Raw genomic sequence first — 15,795 nt, 5'->3', positions numbered from 1 at the left:
GAACATTAATCCCTTTCAGTGCTCTTTACCTCATAGAAACGTCAAACACAAACTTAAGGCATGAATATATCAGTCAGTGTAATTCCTTCACAGCATATTCTCAAAAATCTTAAAATAGTTTTTTAATGACGCTACGTTAACTGATGTTATGAAATATCGATTCGTTTATAATTTTATAATTTTTCAGCACCAAAATAACATCTCCGTATTGTACTGATTTCCGGTACTTACTTGATCGGATCACAAGCTGAGTGAAGCGAATACGGCACCGGTGATTTTATTTTAATATAGCTACTCTTTTTTAAATTGTTATCATTCATCCATTTGTACAGAATTGAGCAATTCCCTCAACTATTCCCTGTAGCCCTCCTACTCAAAATGCAGAAATCATGGTTTCTTAAAGTCCATCAGAAGACATTAATTTTAATACAATAATATTCTCTTTTCAGTTACTAACCCCAGCGGTCAGTGATGGGTCAGTTTTTCGGGAAAATGAAGGAAGAAAAGAAGGAATTTCTCCAAGATGATGTATTTAGTACTCCAACTAAACCAAGGAAGATTGTTCGACGTGTTGAAATGGATCCAAGATCACCGACTACAACAATACCACGAACGCCCATTGAGGTTGAAAGGTTTGTTCTTAATTCACTGAAAGAAATACTCCTGAAAATGGTAATTCGAGAAACATAATTAGGCCGTTCATATAACAATTGGAATCTTAGTCATTTCTCGAAATATTTCTTGAAAAGTGGCGCTTTTATAATGTTGGTGAAATCGTGCCCTGGACGCCTGAAAGAAGTCTTTGATGTCAACTGTGAAATCACTTCTGATTAAGTGTTGGTGGCATCACTAATTGTTCGTGGGGGTGTTTATGTATTCATTGAAACCCCTCCTCCTCCTAAGCTTTTTTCTTCAGGAAATTGAGTTTTTTTGAAAAGTCGTTTTTCAGTACGCCGAAATCGAGTGACTCATCAGTAACTCCACCCAAAAACAAAAAGAAACGGCAAAAATTGCATGAAAAACTTTTACGTCGAAGTAATGTCTCATCTAACACTTAATCTGTATAGTTACTATTCGTGTGGATTAAAAATCCAGACAGCACCTCCTTGTTCTTGTAAATTAAATAGCAGTAACGTGACTCCACATTCCTCCACTCATCAATTCAAAGAGTCAGCACTGACCAGTCAGCTTCATGGTTGATATTTTATGATAGTTGGTAAACAGTAAAAATATGGTTAGAGGCAATAGGGAGGGGATAGCTTAATTCCTTCATATGTAGTAGTGTCTTCATAAGTTTGTAAGTTACAGCTTCTGCATTGTTATCTTTCATCCATTATACTTTCTTCGTTTTCTCCCCATTGTTATGTCATTGAGCTGCAAAATGACATAAACTAAAGCATGCTCAGTTGTAAAACAACCTATGCAACTTCTGTGAAATTTCTAATTTATGTCTTCTAAGTTTCTGATGTTTTGAATATTTATGCCAAGTAGGTAAATGTTTTGTATATAAACAGGATTCAAACGAATATCTTAACTATAAAGCTGCTGAAACTAGAAGTTTTATACAGATGTGTACTTTGGAATTTATTCAAAGATGGCAGAGCATAGTGAATAGTAGCTCTCACAACCCTCCATTACGAAATTCTTTCCTGGTGTTATAATTGAAGATGGTATGTTGAACATCGCTTCAGACTAACCTTCTCTGTTTATATGCTTAATTTCAGTAGCACCTCGATCAGTTGTCAGTGAAAATTACATCATCTGAAGCACAAATAAATGAGGTAGTCATCGATATCTAAATGATTTTTTGCAGAATACTATCTCAGTATTTGCCCCGAAAAGCCTGGCGACAAATTTTCTTTGTAGTTATAAGTTAAATAGGTAAAATGATTAAATTTCCAATTCGAAAAAAAAAATCAAACTGATGAACCAGATTTATCAAGGTTTATTTGAAAGTAAGCTACATGCAGGAAATTTTCAACATCTACAATGAAACAATCTAAACAGTGACGAATTATATATTCATTAAAATCATATATTAATATGGCAGTGTGTGGTGAATTTAGTGTGACAATAGTGAAACACAGTGTTTTTCATATTACTAGATATTGTCAAGGAATTACAATGACAGATGTTTTTCATTCAGCGGTAAAAACGCGTGAGTTTACTGAAACACGAATGCGAAAAAAAGGATAGTTACTATGAGAAGAGGATGAAACGAAATGTTCGGAGGAAGAGACTAGACAACTAAATTTAACTACTTCTAATAACTACTCTATCAGAACAAGCAGCGATCTAAAAAAAAATAAAAAATAATTAGTAAAGATGTTACGATATATTCGATTTCGAGATCCTTAAATAAAGACAATTATGAACAAATTGTTGCGACAAATATTCTCCAAACAAATTGCTTCGTGCTGAAATCCAATTTCTAATTTCAGGGCATTCGCTCTCCAATAATTTCCACCGATCAATAATGGTGATGATAAATATCGTTGCAGCTGAAGGGCAGCTGACAAGTTCAGCAACAAATATTTGTAGAACAAAGCAAATTTAATGTTAGTGGTGAAATCTTACCAAAACTTAAGACTAAATAAAGTATCTAATCTCCATTCGTATCTAACCTGAATAATGAAATAAAAAAAGCTTACGAATTTTAGAATCAGCAAAGCATCTAGTAAGGTCTCATGAATATTTGATGAAAAAGGAATGCTTCTAACCCAAGAATCTAGAGTATATACAGTTATTAAGATAAACGAAAAATTTCTCACTTGTTCTTGGTTTTCATGACTTCCTTTCCTCAACTAACTACTTGACAACTTGAAATAAATTTCTATAAAAAGTCTTAAAACTGTAATTAAATGTCAGTCTCAAAATTCAAAATGAATGAAAAGATCTGCTTACATAATAACCGAAGTCCAGTCATCATTAAAACTTTTTTCTAAACTTACCAAATTAGGATTGAACATTGTTGCCTGGACATGAATAAATGTTAATTCTGTAATCCGATGTGACGCATTTTCAGCGAAAGCAAGCACAGATAAAGAAGTAATACGTTTACATCCATTTAAATTTATGGTTTGCAAGACTGGACAGCGCCGTGCCAGAGTAGACACGAACTTATCTGTGATCTAAAATGTGAAATATACTAAGAAGATTTTATATGCTATTAATTCCAATCTTGGATGGATCAACTGTTCGCTGTTCCATATGCTTTTTATAAATTAAATAAATCCTGACATTATCGGAAGTGTATTGTAAAAAATTGTGATATTTGACTTAGTCACATGACGTGGAAATATATCACGTCACGTGGAAATACTTTGCATCTAGTCGTTTTTGCGGATAAAAAAAGTTGACAATTCCACAGAATTATTTGGATTTTAACTATCTTTCAATCCCTGGAACTTTTTATGTTCACTTAGAAAATATTAGATCTAAATTATGTCCCTCCACTCTAAATCTTACGCGAACTCCCGAAATTTTCTACCCAGAAGAAATCGGTTCTATAGCTAATACAGTTAGCTGAAACTATGAAGAAAGAGCTGGTTGACCTGCGCATTATTAGTAATAGAAATGCTGGTCAAGGTATCGAATGATGGGGAAATTATCCTGGCGAACAATGATTCATTGTCAGTTGGGAACACAGCATCCAATACATATAGTTCTTCTAAGGATTTCAATTTTACAAGTAGCGCAAACGTCCATGGCCGAACTTTCGAGAAATCAACGCCCTGGAAATGCAATGTCCGTAAGCACTTCGGCATATTGTTGAGCAGTGCGTGAATTGTCACGTCTGGAATTTGAGTCTCCATCCCTTCCTGAAATTTGACTGTGAAAAATATTAACAAATTAGCAATTCAAGCGAACAGGTGATTTAAGATATGTCTTATAACTCTTTCGGACAAACCAATGGTCACCTACGTTCTTATCAACATGATTTGATCTATATTTATAAGATTTTTTAACAAGTTTAAAACAAGCCTTTGGTATAAGATTATCCTCAACAGCTAAAGTTGTAAGTTTTTTGCCAGCAGCTTGAAACAGTGGTTGCAATAGAACAGCATGCTTCTTCGCATGTCCGGGACACAAGCATATCGAAAGAGTTGCTTCTGATAGGGACGCTTCTAGAAATCGAGTTGAACAAGCCGATATATCCAGAGAAATGTGTACAACACTGATACTCGGAACAGAATCCTTTAACAGATTAAACCATCGACGACATGTAAGGGCTACCGGTAAACGATCCGACCCTGACAAATAAACAAATACAGCCCTTAGCATCTCCTCCGGTAATTTCTCCATTCTGTTCCACCACCCTTATTGCTGAAAAAAATATTACAAAAAAAATAAGAACAATATAATATAGTGAAGTGCAAAAAAAAATCTTAGATGAAGACCACTGTTAAAGATGGAAACGACTCAAAGTATAAATTTGAAAAACGATCGAAAAAATTCTAAGTATTATATCGTTAAAAAAAGTAGTGAGAACAGTTCAAAAATTTCCATTTGTCAGGGAAATAAATAGTGCCAAAGTAATGTTATTGAACGAAATTATTTCGGTGGAGAAAATTACTAATAAAGAATGGGAAACGAACCACTGGTCCTAATATTCCTGTGTTAACGAAGATATAAAATAGTGGTTATAAACAGTGACTTTAGTGACGCTAACGCATTTGACAATGACTTATCTGCAAATAACCATTGTTATTTATATAAATGATTTTTCTGCCTGCATGACGTAAAACCACGCCATTTCTTTGTCTATAATATGGAGATAAACATATGAGATAAAACTGAAGTGCAATAAAGAGAAATCTGGATCTGAACTTTATTTTGCATAAGATTGGGAGCACTGAGCATTATATGTTCTTATTTGATATATGTGAATGGCATTTATAATTTAAGCAGCTAGTGGTTATTGCAACTGATAACAGGACAGAAGTAATAGTAAAAATAGAGCGGTGTCCAAGTTCGTTCTGTTCACAAAACGCCTAACTCAAAGAGCATGCTTTGCAACTGTTAAGCCTTTTGCAAGAAATATTAGGAATGGAACATTTATGTAGTGCTTCGATATAAATGGATTCATACTTTACATGCAATGCTTTAATCTAGGATTCAAGGCAATAAGTAGATTCTGTCCGAACGAAAGACTGCATCATATTACCCAAACATTCAGCAAATTGTTAAAGTCCCATCACATTTAATTAAAATAAAGACAAGAAAACGAAAAAAAAATGAACACAAAGTACACATGACAACACGTCTTCTAACTAAACAAAGACCGGTCTTCTGCAGACATTCGCTGAATGAAAGACAAGTCATATTCAAATGACCTACCAAAAGAGGGAATTAACCTCTACTGTAACAAGGCAAACTTTCTAAGTCTTACCTTTTATGAAACAAATTCTAATTCAATTACATAATCTCGTTTAAAATCACCTGACACATCTCATGACCAAGTAATGCCAAATAAGTGTGTCTTCTTCCTCCCTTTCCTTTCACTTCTATGTCAATTTGAAAAATCCAGATGAGTCAGAGTTGACTCAAAGTTGATTCATACCAGTCAGAAGGAGTCTTTTAAGTGTAAAAGTGACACATCAGCCTATCAGCTTAGTTACATTTCTTTATAAAAAATATAGTGTGCATAGCATGAATTTACTATAACTTCTACACAGAGAATACAATGTAACATGCATACTTTATAGAATAAGTACTACATTAATAAATTTAAGAGAAAAAGTAAATGACAACAGATATATTATAGCGGCAATATCAGCTGACAGGAAACTGCTAGGAATCTCTCGTAATACAGTGTAGATAATGTCACAACTCATCTTCTGATTATCTGATAGCTCTACCATACGATACAGTTTGTCGAAAACTGAGAAGTGCAAAAATGATATTCAATTCTATAAAAACGATTATGGCTACATAGATAATAGAATCATTAGCAAAAAATTTAGTAGTTCAACGCCAGAAAAATGGATTTCACACATCATCAGAAAGGAAAAAAAATTGCCGCATTTTCCAAGCTCTCAGATTGAAGATTCTTGAGACAGTCATCTTTCTAGTCTCGCTTACCATTCCATTAGTCTTTACTGATGAAATTCATGAATCTTTAATATGGCAAATAAAACATTTTTTGCTTTTTCAGTTAACCTCCAATGCTACATCTTAAAATACTGCGTGTAAAAAAAGTCAGATAAAGCGCCATTATTTATCCACACAAAAACTGATTCATAATATTTCAATACATAGGCGTTATTGACAGTACTTTAGATCAATATAAAAAATGGACAAAGAAAATATTCTGAGATAATGACTACATCCCAAACCTTTCCGAGGATCTTACAGATGCATAGACTTTTCCAGGTTCTGCTATCTGTGCTGATGAAACTGAACGAGCCGAATGACTCTTTTCTTGTTCCGTTTTTTTTATTTCATTCATTCTGCTTGTTGCCTAAAAAATAATTTTTGAAGACAAGAACTCGAAACTAAATTATTTCAACAAATAATTGAAGGTAAAGCTAAAGCCATAATTTTAGAAACAATGAATTGAATAAAGCAGGCAACAGCGATATAAGTTTAGGCTCTACTGAACTACGTATTTTGAATTTAAATCATTAATATGATTCAAAAAATCAACCATACTCAATCTTCCCTTAATGTCAAAATTTTACTTGTTTCATTTCTTCTTCCATATTCCGAGCATCATGCATACTTTGCAGCCTTTTCTCGATTCTACTTGAACCAGCTTCTTTTAAGGAATAGAACATAGGTCCAAGTTCAGCTAACCATGGTGTTTCAACTGATGTTACACATTGCATGTATTCTTTTGCTGTCATGATCAGTTCGTGATACACAACGTAATCTGGCATATATCCCATTCCTAAAATGATGAGAAAGTTGACAAAAATTCTTATTTAAACTTCAATATAAGCTACAAACAAATCGGCTTAGGAAACAACAGAATAAGGATAGGACTCAGAAAAAAGTAGCAGTTGTGTATCGCATGGTTAATAAAATCAAGAGCAGTCTAAGATATATAACAGGAAATTTTCGAATTTCAAATTCATGGATAAGTAGTATCCTAATCATTAATTAAGTCCAAAAAATACCGAAAAGCGCGGATGTAGGGTGCAAGAAACAGGGAATTCCAGTTCTCACATTAACATATTCTCCAATTCCTTTCAGCCTGAAATATAAAAACAGAACTCTAAAAACAAAAATAACTCTTTCTTAATGCATAAAAACCGACTTCAGTTCACTTACCTTGCAGCATTATGAAAATAGGCTGAACAAATACATTTTCGTATGACATCCCAGTCCGTACCGCATGATATTAGTTCAATTTTCTGTTCCTCCATAATGTCTTTCAGCTGAGCACGAACCTGAAAGTAAGAAAAAATTAATGTATTTCGATTAAAAAAGAATGGGAAAGAAGCTGCGAAGCATTATGAACGGTAAAACTCAGGCGACGAAAGATAGTGAATCAAAAGAACAATGTGACCTCCCGAACTTTCTTCATAGCCTTAGTATGAATGAAGTTGTCATTGCACCATTTCGTCGAATATTTATGGAGTCTCCATTGCAAGTAGACGTTCAAGAATGTAAGATGATCACTTTCAGGTACCTGAAATTAGCATTTTAAAGATGACATAGTGGCTTTAAAGTGTAAAACAAGGAATTTACTCAGCGATCAATTTATATAATTCACATACATTTCTTTTCGATACCCTGAAACTTTTTCAACATTGCAAAAGAGTGGAGTGAGCGATCAGAATATTTCGATCAAATGTTAAATATCACCAACGATCGCTAGAAATCCGAAGCGGTTCAAAACTATATTTTTCTGTTCTCTAGTAATTTAGTTTCATATGCTAAACATCGATGGGTTTTATGCGAAAACATAAGCGAGAGAAATGCACTGAATCATTATTCACACCAATAGTTAAACAATAAAAGCAGGTGTTCTGTTTTATATATTCTTTATAAGAAGCAGAAAAAACACACCTGAAATTTTTCTTTTTTTGCATCAGCATCCTCTTCTCGTCCCTTAGGACGAAAAAATATAGCAGGCACAGAAAGCATTGAGACGACTGTAAGCACTTCATCACTACAATGCATTCCTTCTGACACAATCAGCATTTTAGAAAGAGTTGGGTCCAATGGAAATTCCACCATTTTTCTACCCAAATCAGTAAGTCTACCTGGAAGAGTGAAAAAATATTATTCGATTTGAGTAAAAATTAGAAATATTTGCATTTCAATGCAAGAATTACCAATGAATCTCACCAATTTCAAATCATACGAGAAGGGAAATTAAGTAATCAGATATATTGAATCATTTTATATTGCCATACAAATGGAGTCGTGCTACTGCACAAAACTTTCTCCCGGGACAGTTCAGAATTTCTAATAACGTGATATACTGATTTTAAGAAACTGGAAGCATAAAAATGAGCAAACTAGAGAAATTTTAAATGAATGACCTATATTATCCAAAGCACCTAGTGTCCATAGTTGATACATGCTATTCAACATGTTGTCCTGAGGAGGTGCATCCATGAAATGAAATTTCAACAAATCATCGATTCCCAGAGATTTCAGCAGTAAAACCACATTTGCAAGATTTGTTCTTTGAATTTCTGGTACAGTAGCTACTAACATTTCCTCCTAAGATAAAACAATAGGAAAAACCAAGCGATGAAGTAATTATCTACATTTTTCGGAAAAAAATGAATCAGGAATCTTGAAGTTTAAATAAATCTACAGTTTCGAAAATCTAAAGAACAATATATGTTTGTAATAAAAAACTGAAATTATTTGAAAAAAAATTTATATTGAATCATTATATATATATTTCATGTTGCTATACAAATAGTACTCTACTATTGCACAATACACCAACGATCTAGAAACTAGTCATTATAATCTTACAAAACGTTACACCGCACAATCTAGAATTATCAGTAATGCTTTACTTACCCCTATTCTCTCTGTATTCGATTTATCTTCTTTTCTAAAAGATTTTAATAGTTTTTCTCTTTACAATAAAAATTAGAGGAAATTTAACAATACCTTAAACTGTCTCTCAGTATAAAGTCTAAAACACTGTCCTGGACCCGTGCGACCAGCTCGACCAGATCTTTGATTAGCTGAAGCCTGAGATATTGGAAAAACCTGGAAAAAATCATTTGGGTCCTTTGTTTCTTGGCAGCTAATATAAATATAAACTCTGCTCGATGTTGTATCCGACAAACATGGACATAAAGCACATCTTTGGCATCTTGGTTCTATTAAAATCAAATTTATTTTAATTAAATAAAAATTACCTGAAGTGCATCCATTCCAATGCGAGGATTGAAAACTTTCAGCTTACAGTAGCCAGGATCAATAACAAAAAGTATGCCATCAACAGTCAACGATGTTTCCGCGATATTTGTTGCTACAATGCATTTGCGGATGCCACCCGGAGCTTTTTGGAATATTTTTGCTTGTAAATCACTTGGAAGTTGCGAATAAATTGGCAATACAGCAAGCGGTGGCGCTTCATCTAGTTCTTCCAACTGATTCTTGATCATTCCACATGTAACCTGAGATGTAACAGAAATAATGTAAGAAATCCAATCAGTCAAAGATAACATGGAATGAGAAAAAAATTTCTATTTCTTTTCTAACTAACTTCACTTAAACTTTCATCGAGTCCTAACTAGTATTTGAATTCTTTTCCATGAAGGCAAACCTCAATATCTTCCTGTCCAGGCATGAATATCAATATATCTCCATCTGTACCACCCAAATGAACCCTTACGGCTTGTTTCACTGCAGCATCGACGTAATCCTCCATAGGTGTTCGAGCGTGAAATATTTCAACCGGAAAAGTGCGACCTTTAAAAAGAATTATTGGCATCGCCAAATATATATAAAAGAGAGAAACCTGCAACAGTCCGTATATGAATTATGAAATTTAAAATACAGTTCTAAATGACATATTTCTAACTGAAAAGATGAAATGAATCTCAATATTAACTCCCAAAACCAAATCAAATAACAGTGTATTTTATCCAGTATGACAGGTTTTTTAAATAGTGTTATAACCAACCAGGGATAGTAAAACAAGGAGTATGACCACCGAAGAAATTAGCAAATTTTTCAGCATCCATAGTAGCTGAAGTAACAATCAGTTTGAGATCAGCTCGGTGGGCCATGACATCTCGCAAAAGGCCGAATAACACATCTGTGTTCAGTGACCTTAACATAGTGTATACATATAAGAATTATACACGTACAACAAAACAGCTAATAGATAAGTGAATTAAAAAAAATATAAAGTGTTTCCCAACTCGAGCTATTATATAAAATTCAAAATTAAAGAAGTTTACTTCATTCAAGCAGTTGTTATTTTGGTTTGTTGAAAGCTCTTTTAAGCAAGTTAATTAGCAAACCTTTCATGGGCTTCGTCCATGATGATGGCAGAATACTGATCTAAATCTGGATCACTCAAACATTCTCGGAGCAAAATCCCATCGGTCATATACTTGATTCTTGTATTCTCAGAAGTGCAATCTTCGAATCGAATAGCATACCCACATTCCTGGCCTAAGTCAACGCCCATCTCTTCAGCAACTCGCTTTGCTACCGACATTGCTGCTACACGTCGTGGTTGTGTGCAACCAATTAGACCAAAATTAGCTGCAATGCCCAGCACATCTACTCCGTTATGTCAGTGATATAAAACAGCTAGGATAATGATTAAAATGGTTTTAATAAAAATTTAGTTTTCTGATAATATAACAGTATGCAAAACAAACCATAGCCATCTTCGAGTAAATACTGAGCCAACTGTGTTGTTTTGCCGCTACCTGTTTCACCTACAATAATAACAACGCTGTTATCTGCAATAACACTGAGCATTTTCTGCCTTACAGCAAATACGGGCAAATATTCCCGTTGCTCTTTGATGGATTTTTTCAATGCAAAATCCGAAACTGCTCCCGACTCGATCAAATGAGATGCAAACTGTTGTGATTCTCTTAAAAAAATTTTATTAAAGGATATGCATAAGGCTAACAAAGTTATAGCATTAATTGGGTCACCGAAGCTTTAATTATTCGAATATTTAAGTTAAAATTTATCAAAGGCATTAAGTTCAATTAAAATCATAACAAATTGGGGTGTATTTCAAGATAAATTTGTCTCTTGTATTTATTGCTAAAGAATTTTGGCACAGGAGTCTTACTAGAAACGATGTCCCGTATAAGGAAAGTTACAAAGTGAATCTTCAAATATCATGAATTTTTGATCAGTGATTCTCAAAAACAACCCTATGAATTGAAACTTGACAAAAACTGAAGAATATGTCGCCTAGCTGCATCAGTCTCTAAGCTCACTCAAACCATAAATTCCATAAAAGTATGATAACTCGAAAATACTGAATAACCAGGATATCTATTAAAATCTTGAAGCCATACCTATAACATATCCCAGCATCATCACTGCTTATCTCATCTGGTATTACTTTAACACCCATCAAATTCCCCAATTTTGATCCTGCCAAATCCCAATGTTTCTCTTGTGCTTTTTTTTGCTCTTCTTTATCACGCCACATTCGGACAACCTATTAAAAAATATCTGGCGATTTAGTCTTAGTTTTCTTCACTCTTTTTAGAAAGGAGTGAAGGTAGTTTATTAACAAAATCTTTTGAAATTCAAAAACAAATAAAAAAATAAGCAATAAGCCATTTATCCTAATACACGAAAAATTGCTAAACCACCTTGCTTCCTTTAGCAGCAACAACAGCAAGATCAGAAGTTATATCCTTCACAGGAACAACTGGTTTATTTTGTTTTGTAAATATAAAACGACCATCCAAAAATGGCGGAACGACATTCTGCACCAGCAGTGTTACTCGATTTTCATCCGATTCATCATCGAGGAAATCGTCGTCATCAGTAAGTGATACAACACCTCAAATTTTTATATTTACTATTCAGTTTTATTGAAGACGGACAGAAATCCGTTTATCGGTATAACAGCAGTACACATTATTTATTTATATATATATATATAATATTTTGTCCAACCTATAATATGTAATACCAGTAAAAATGAAAAGGGGATTCCGATAGATACAATATGAAATTAAAATGTGTAAAATAAATTCAAATATATAGAACAAACTAGAACAGATAAAATAAAATGTTTAGCTGTTAACCTGATCTTGCCAATCGATTATTTTCCCACATTTTGTTGTCTTTTTTGATTTGTTGTTGACGAACTGTAAGACGGGGCTTCTCACGTTTTTGTTGCCATTGTCTTTCTTTTTTTTCTATGTATTCTTGGGAAACCTATATTGAACAATTTGAACATGCTTTTGTTGGTTTAGTTCTAGTGAAAAATTACTTCCCAGAGAACCAAAAATAAAGGTGAACAGAATACAAATTTCCAATTATCTTCGGAACAGAAAAGCAAATTTCCAATTATCTTCGGAAACAAGACATGTTGCTAATGTTGTAATTCTATCAAATGATTACTACGAGTATTTTTTCAACACCAAGTTCATCGCTGGCTCAACATAATACATGAACTTCTTTCTTTTTTCGATATATAAGAACGCATCCATATGTCCATGAATTCTAAATTAAGGATTTTTTGGAAATTTTTTTTTTAAGTTTGGCCATAGCACACTATCAGAGTTACAAAAGTAACTGAAATATTCAATAAAGAAAAATTAGTGCTCAGTAGTCTCAGCTATAATTTGCGCTTTTCAAAACTTTTCCGTCATACTTTTCAAATACTCAATAAGCGATTCATTTCAACATGTCCAATTCTTTTTTGAACAAGGACTTAAACCAGAGGAAAGAACCTGAGTATGGGGTCCACATAAATGTATGGCATACGTTCTTATATACTGAGAAAAAGTAAAAAAATTTATGCTGAACTAGCAATGAACTTGACTTTGAAAAATGATACTCGTTTTAATCATTTGATAAGCGAACAGTACTAGTAAATGTCATATTTCCTAAGATAATTGGAAATCTTGTTCTTTTTTGTATATTCCGTTCAAATTTATCATAAATTTTCTGCAAAGTCAAGTTCTTTTCTTACTACTAGAATTGAAATTGTTGTTGGAACAATAATTTAAGCCAGCAGAAAAAAACCTGAGAAAACGGATTGTTTTCGTCATCATAGCCTTGGTCATTGCCGTACCAATCACGATCCAATTTTTGTTGTTCTCTTTCCCATTCCGCTCTTTCAAAAGCATTGCGAAAATCTGGAACTAACTCTCCTTCCTCCTTGACCGAACGAATAGTATCCTCTCGATTTCTGAAATATATCTTCATTTTACACTCAAACCAATTATCTTTTTTAAATCTAACAAAAACATGCTACAGTGCATCTATTCGCACTCAATGAAAAAGCCTTCTCGTAAGTAATGCTATCTGTAATAAATTGAAAGGGTAAATGAATCTCTACTTATATTGTCATATGAAAGAGTAATGCACAATTCCACTTTTACCGTAAACAAAGAGAGAAGAATAATTCAAGCTCAAGAATTCCTCCTTGTAAAATTTACATACTGCATCACTTCAGCTCAAATACATCATAGAATATGCATTTTACATTGACTAATTACCTTTTCTTATTGTGCTTTTGTCGTTTCCGATTTCGTTCACTCTGCCAAATGCTCGAAACGCTACGAGTTGAAGGTGTATTATCATGACGACCAGATGAAGTTGGTGTATCCCAGCTTGAATGGTACCTTTTTGATATCTGCCCCGAATCATCCTCTTCCCAGGCTGAACGTGAAGGAGTGTCAGGTGCCTAAAGCAACTATAATATACTAGAGGTTCATAATATTGAGCACAAATATGTTTCCAGCATAAAGAGTTGCATATTTCAAATTCGTCCATGAATATTTAAGGACGAACCAATGTTGTGTTCAATTCTGTTAAAAACACCGAAAATGCATATAATTTTACCTTAAAAATAGGAGTTTCTGCATCTCTATCTCGTGGATTCTGGTCTCTAGAATGCTTTTGCCAGCTTCCTTTGTTATGATGACAGCTTCTTTGCTTGCACTCATTTTTCCTCGTATCCGCATAAATTCCGCGTTTCTCTCCTTTGTATTTTTCGATTACATAACTGCAGAAAGGTTTTAGGTGAGTGAAAAGTTAGACAAAGAAGGAAATACTCACAACTTCCGGTAACAGCTCAATTTAGAGATGTTTTTGACGTTACAGAAACAAGATGTTTAAAACTGTTTTTTATGGACATGTGCTTTATAACATGCTTTGCGTGTTTTCGACTTCTGCTGCTAGCAAAGTGATCAAATTAAACAAAACCGTAAAAAAACTACTAGAAGGCAAAATTACTCTTCTCCGTAATAGTAGTAAGTAATTTTCATTATTATGAAAGTCATAGTTATTATTGTATAAAAAAATTATTGTATTATTTATTATTATTATTTATTATTTATTGATATTATTGTATAAAAATTATTGTATTATTTATTATTATTATTATTATTATTATTTATTGATGATAATGAACGGACTTCTGCTCTAATTTCAAAAAATCAGTATTTATCGAAAAGTAACGCAACTTACGCGGCGATTTGCTTGTGTACGCTCTCCGAAAGGCCACCAGGTGAACCGTCTTCAATTCGACGCTTCCGGGAATTTACCTCATTTCGAGCACGAGACCTTGCTAGGACATCCAAACCGAGAAGTGACTTTCCGGGATGTTTAAACAACTCGTTATTACTCTCCGTCTTTTTACGAACGAATAAACCACCTTTCGTATCTCGTGTGCCTTCCAAACGCTTCAAATCATCATTAGTCGCCATTTAATTACGTCCTTGAAGTCGGCCTCTAATAAAGTCAAATGAATAGGGACGCACACGAAAGGCTCACACATTAGAATGGTTAAAACAAGCTCGACAAGATAATAAATAAAACTTAGTATAACCAAAAGCTAAAAAATACGACACTTCCCTTCAAACCTATCAAATCAGCAACAACCTCACCTCATGAACCATCTATTATATAAATCTTTATCAAATAACCAAGAAACTAGTTAATGATAGAAATCAAACCGCAGCAACTTCTCTACTAATCCAATATTTTCTCTGCTGCATACAATGCATTGAGGTAAGAAAACGTTTCCGGAATGAAAATCACAGTGCGGAATACAGTTAACAATTCTAAACAAAAAAGTGCTTCATTAGACAGAACCAGCAGCACCTAATGAAAAGATGGCATGTGACATCACTTTATACATTTACGCACATCGCTTCAAATTTATTTCTATTATTTGTGAGCAAAGAAATCGAAGAGAGAAAAAATGAATGTACAATGAAGAAAACACAAATTACTTTAAAACTTAGTAAAGAATTACAAATCATCGCATAGAATCATTAATTACCATCAACTTCAATAACACAAAGCCCTCCGGACATAAACATATTATGTACTAGTCCGAATTGGCAAAAAGTAATGCAATAAAATACAGCATTGACAAAAGCTTTACAATCCGAAATTTCTAAAAAGTTTTTTTTTTAAAAAAAAACCTTAACGGACCCTGGCACTAGTGGACAGGAATCAACCAACGAGAATGCCATTTTGACAGAAAAAATTTATCGATGAGTATCAATAAGATTCTTCCCAAATTTTCTATCAAACTTGGCAAAAGAAATAACGTAGTATGATGATTCAAAAACTTGTTGACTATGCAAAAATCATATCCTTAATCGAACTGATTCACGTAATTCATTGGGATTCAAAAAA

At 33.5% G+C, this 15,795-nt stretch overlaps 3 protein-coding genes across 4 annotated transcripts; 1 reads left to right on the top strand and 2 right to left on the bottom strand.

Annotated features, from left to right (window-relative positions):
- Positions 1 to 471: 471 nt before the first annotated feature.
- Positions 472 to 1,058, top strand: Bm10798 (Uncharacterized protein; the record flags this gene model as incomplete). The annotated part of the gene is made up of 2 exons (XM_001900629.1): positions 472 to 632; positions 950 to 1,058. 2 exons carry the CDS (start codon positions 472 to 474, stop codon positions 1,056 to 1,058), a joined length of 270 nt encoding a protein of 89 aa, XP_001900664.1.
- A 1,296-nt stretch (positions 1,059 to 2,354) lies between these two features.
- Positions 2,355 to 4,305, bottom strand: Bm4792 (Uncharacterized protein; the record flags this gene model as incomplete). The annotated part of the gene is made up of 4 exons (XM_043077258.1): positions 2,355 to 2,501; positions 2,952 to 3,131; positions 3,555 to 3,817; positions 3,981 to 4,305. 4 exons carry the CDS (start codon positions 4,303 to 4,305, stop codon positions 2,355 to 2,357), a joined length of 915 nt encoding a protein of 304 aa, XP_042933192.1.
- Positions 4,306 to 5,857: 1,552 nt separating this feature from the next.
- Positions 5,858 to 14,855, bottom strand: Bma-mog-1 (Uncharacterized protein; the record flags this gene model as incomplete). 2 transcript variants are annotated; one of them, XM_043077257.1, is made up of 21 exons in its annotated part: positions 5,858 to 5,912; positions 6,339 to 6,463; positions 6,684 to 6,892; positions 7,122 to 7,198; positions 7,276 to 7,394; positions 7,514 to 7,636; positions 8,017 to 8,213; positions 8,496 to 8,679; positions 9,085 to 9,186; positions 9,339 to 9,599; positions 9,749 to 9,894; positions 10,109 to 10,257; positions 10,452 to 10,698; positions 10,818 to 11,038; positions 11,478 to 11,623; positions 11,781 to 11,974; positions 12,222 to 12,354; positions 13,168 to 13,333; positions 13,644 to 13,831; positions 13,990 to 14,152; positions 14,617 to 14,855. In XM_043077257.1, the coding sequence occupies 21 exons, from the start codon at positions 14,853 to 14,855 to the stop codon at positions 5,858 to 5,860; spliced, it is 3,444 nt and encodes a 1,147-aa protein (XP_042933191.1). The 2 variants fall into 2 exon arrangements, with proteins under 2 accessions (XP_042933191.1, XP_001900666.2); XM_001900631.2 differs by lacking the exon at positions 5,858 to 5,912 and having other exon boundaries at positions 6,326 to 6,463.
- Between the last annotated feature and the right edge of the window lie 940 nt (positions 14,856 to 15,795).

This window comes from Brugia malayi, assembly GCF_000002995.4.
Source record: "Brugia malayi strain FR3 genome assembly, contig: Bm_v4_Chr1_scaffold_001, whole genome shotgun sequence".
NCBI classification, from domain to species: domain Eukaryota; kingdom Metazoa; phylum Nematoda; class Chromadorea; order Rhabditida; family Onchocercidae; genus Brugia; species Brugia malayi.
The sequence above is the reverse complement of the archived record's forward strand: the minus strand, read 5'-3'. Positions and strand labels throughout refer to the sequence as shown.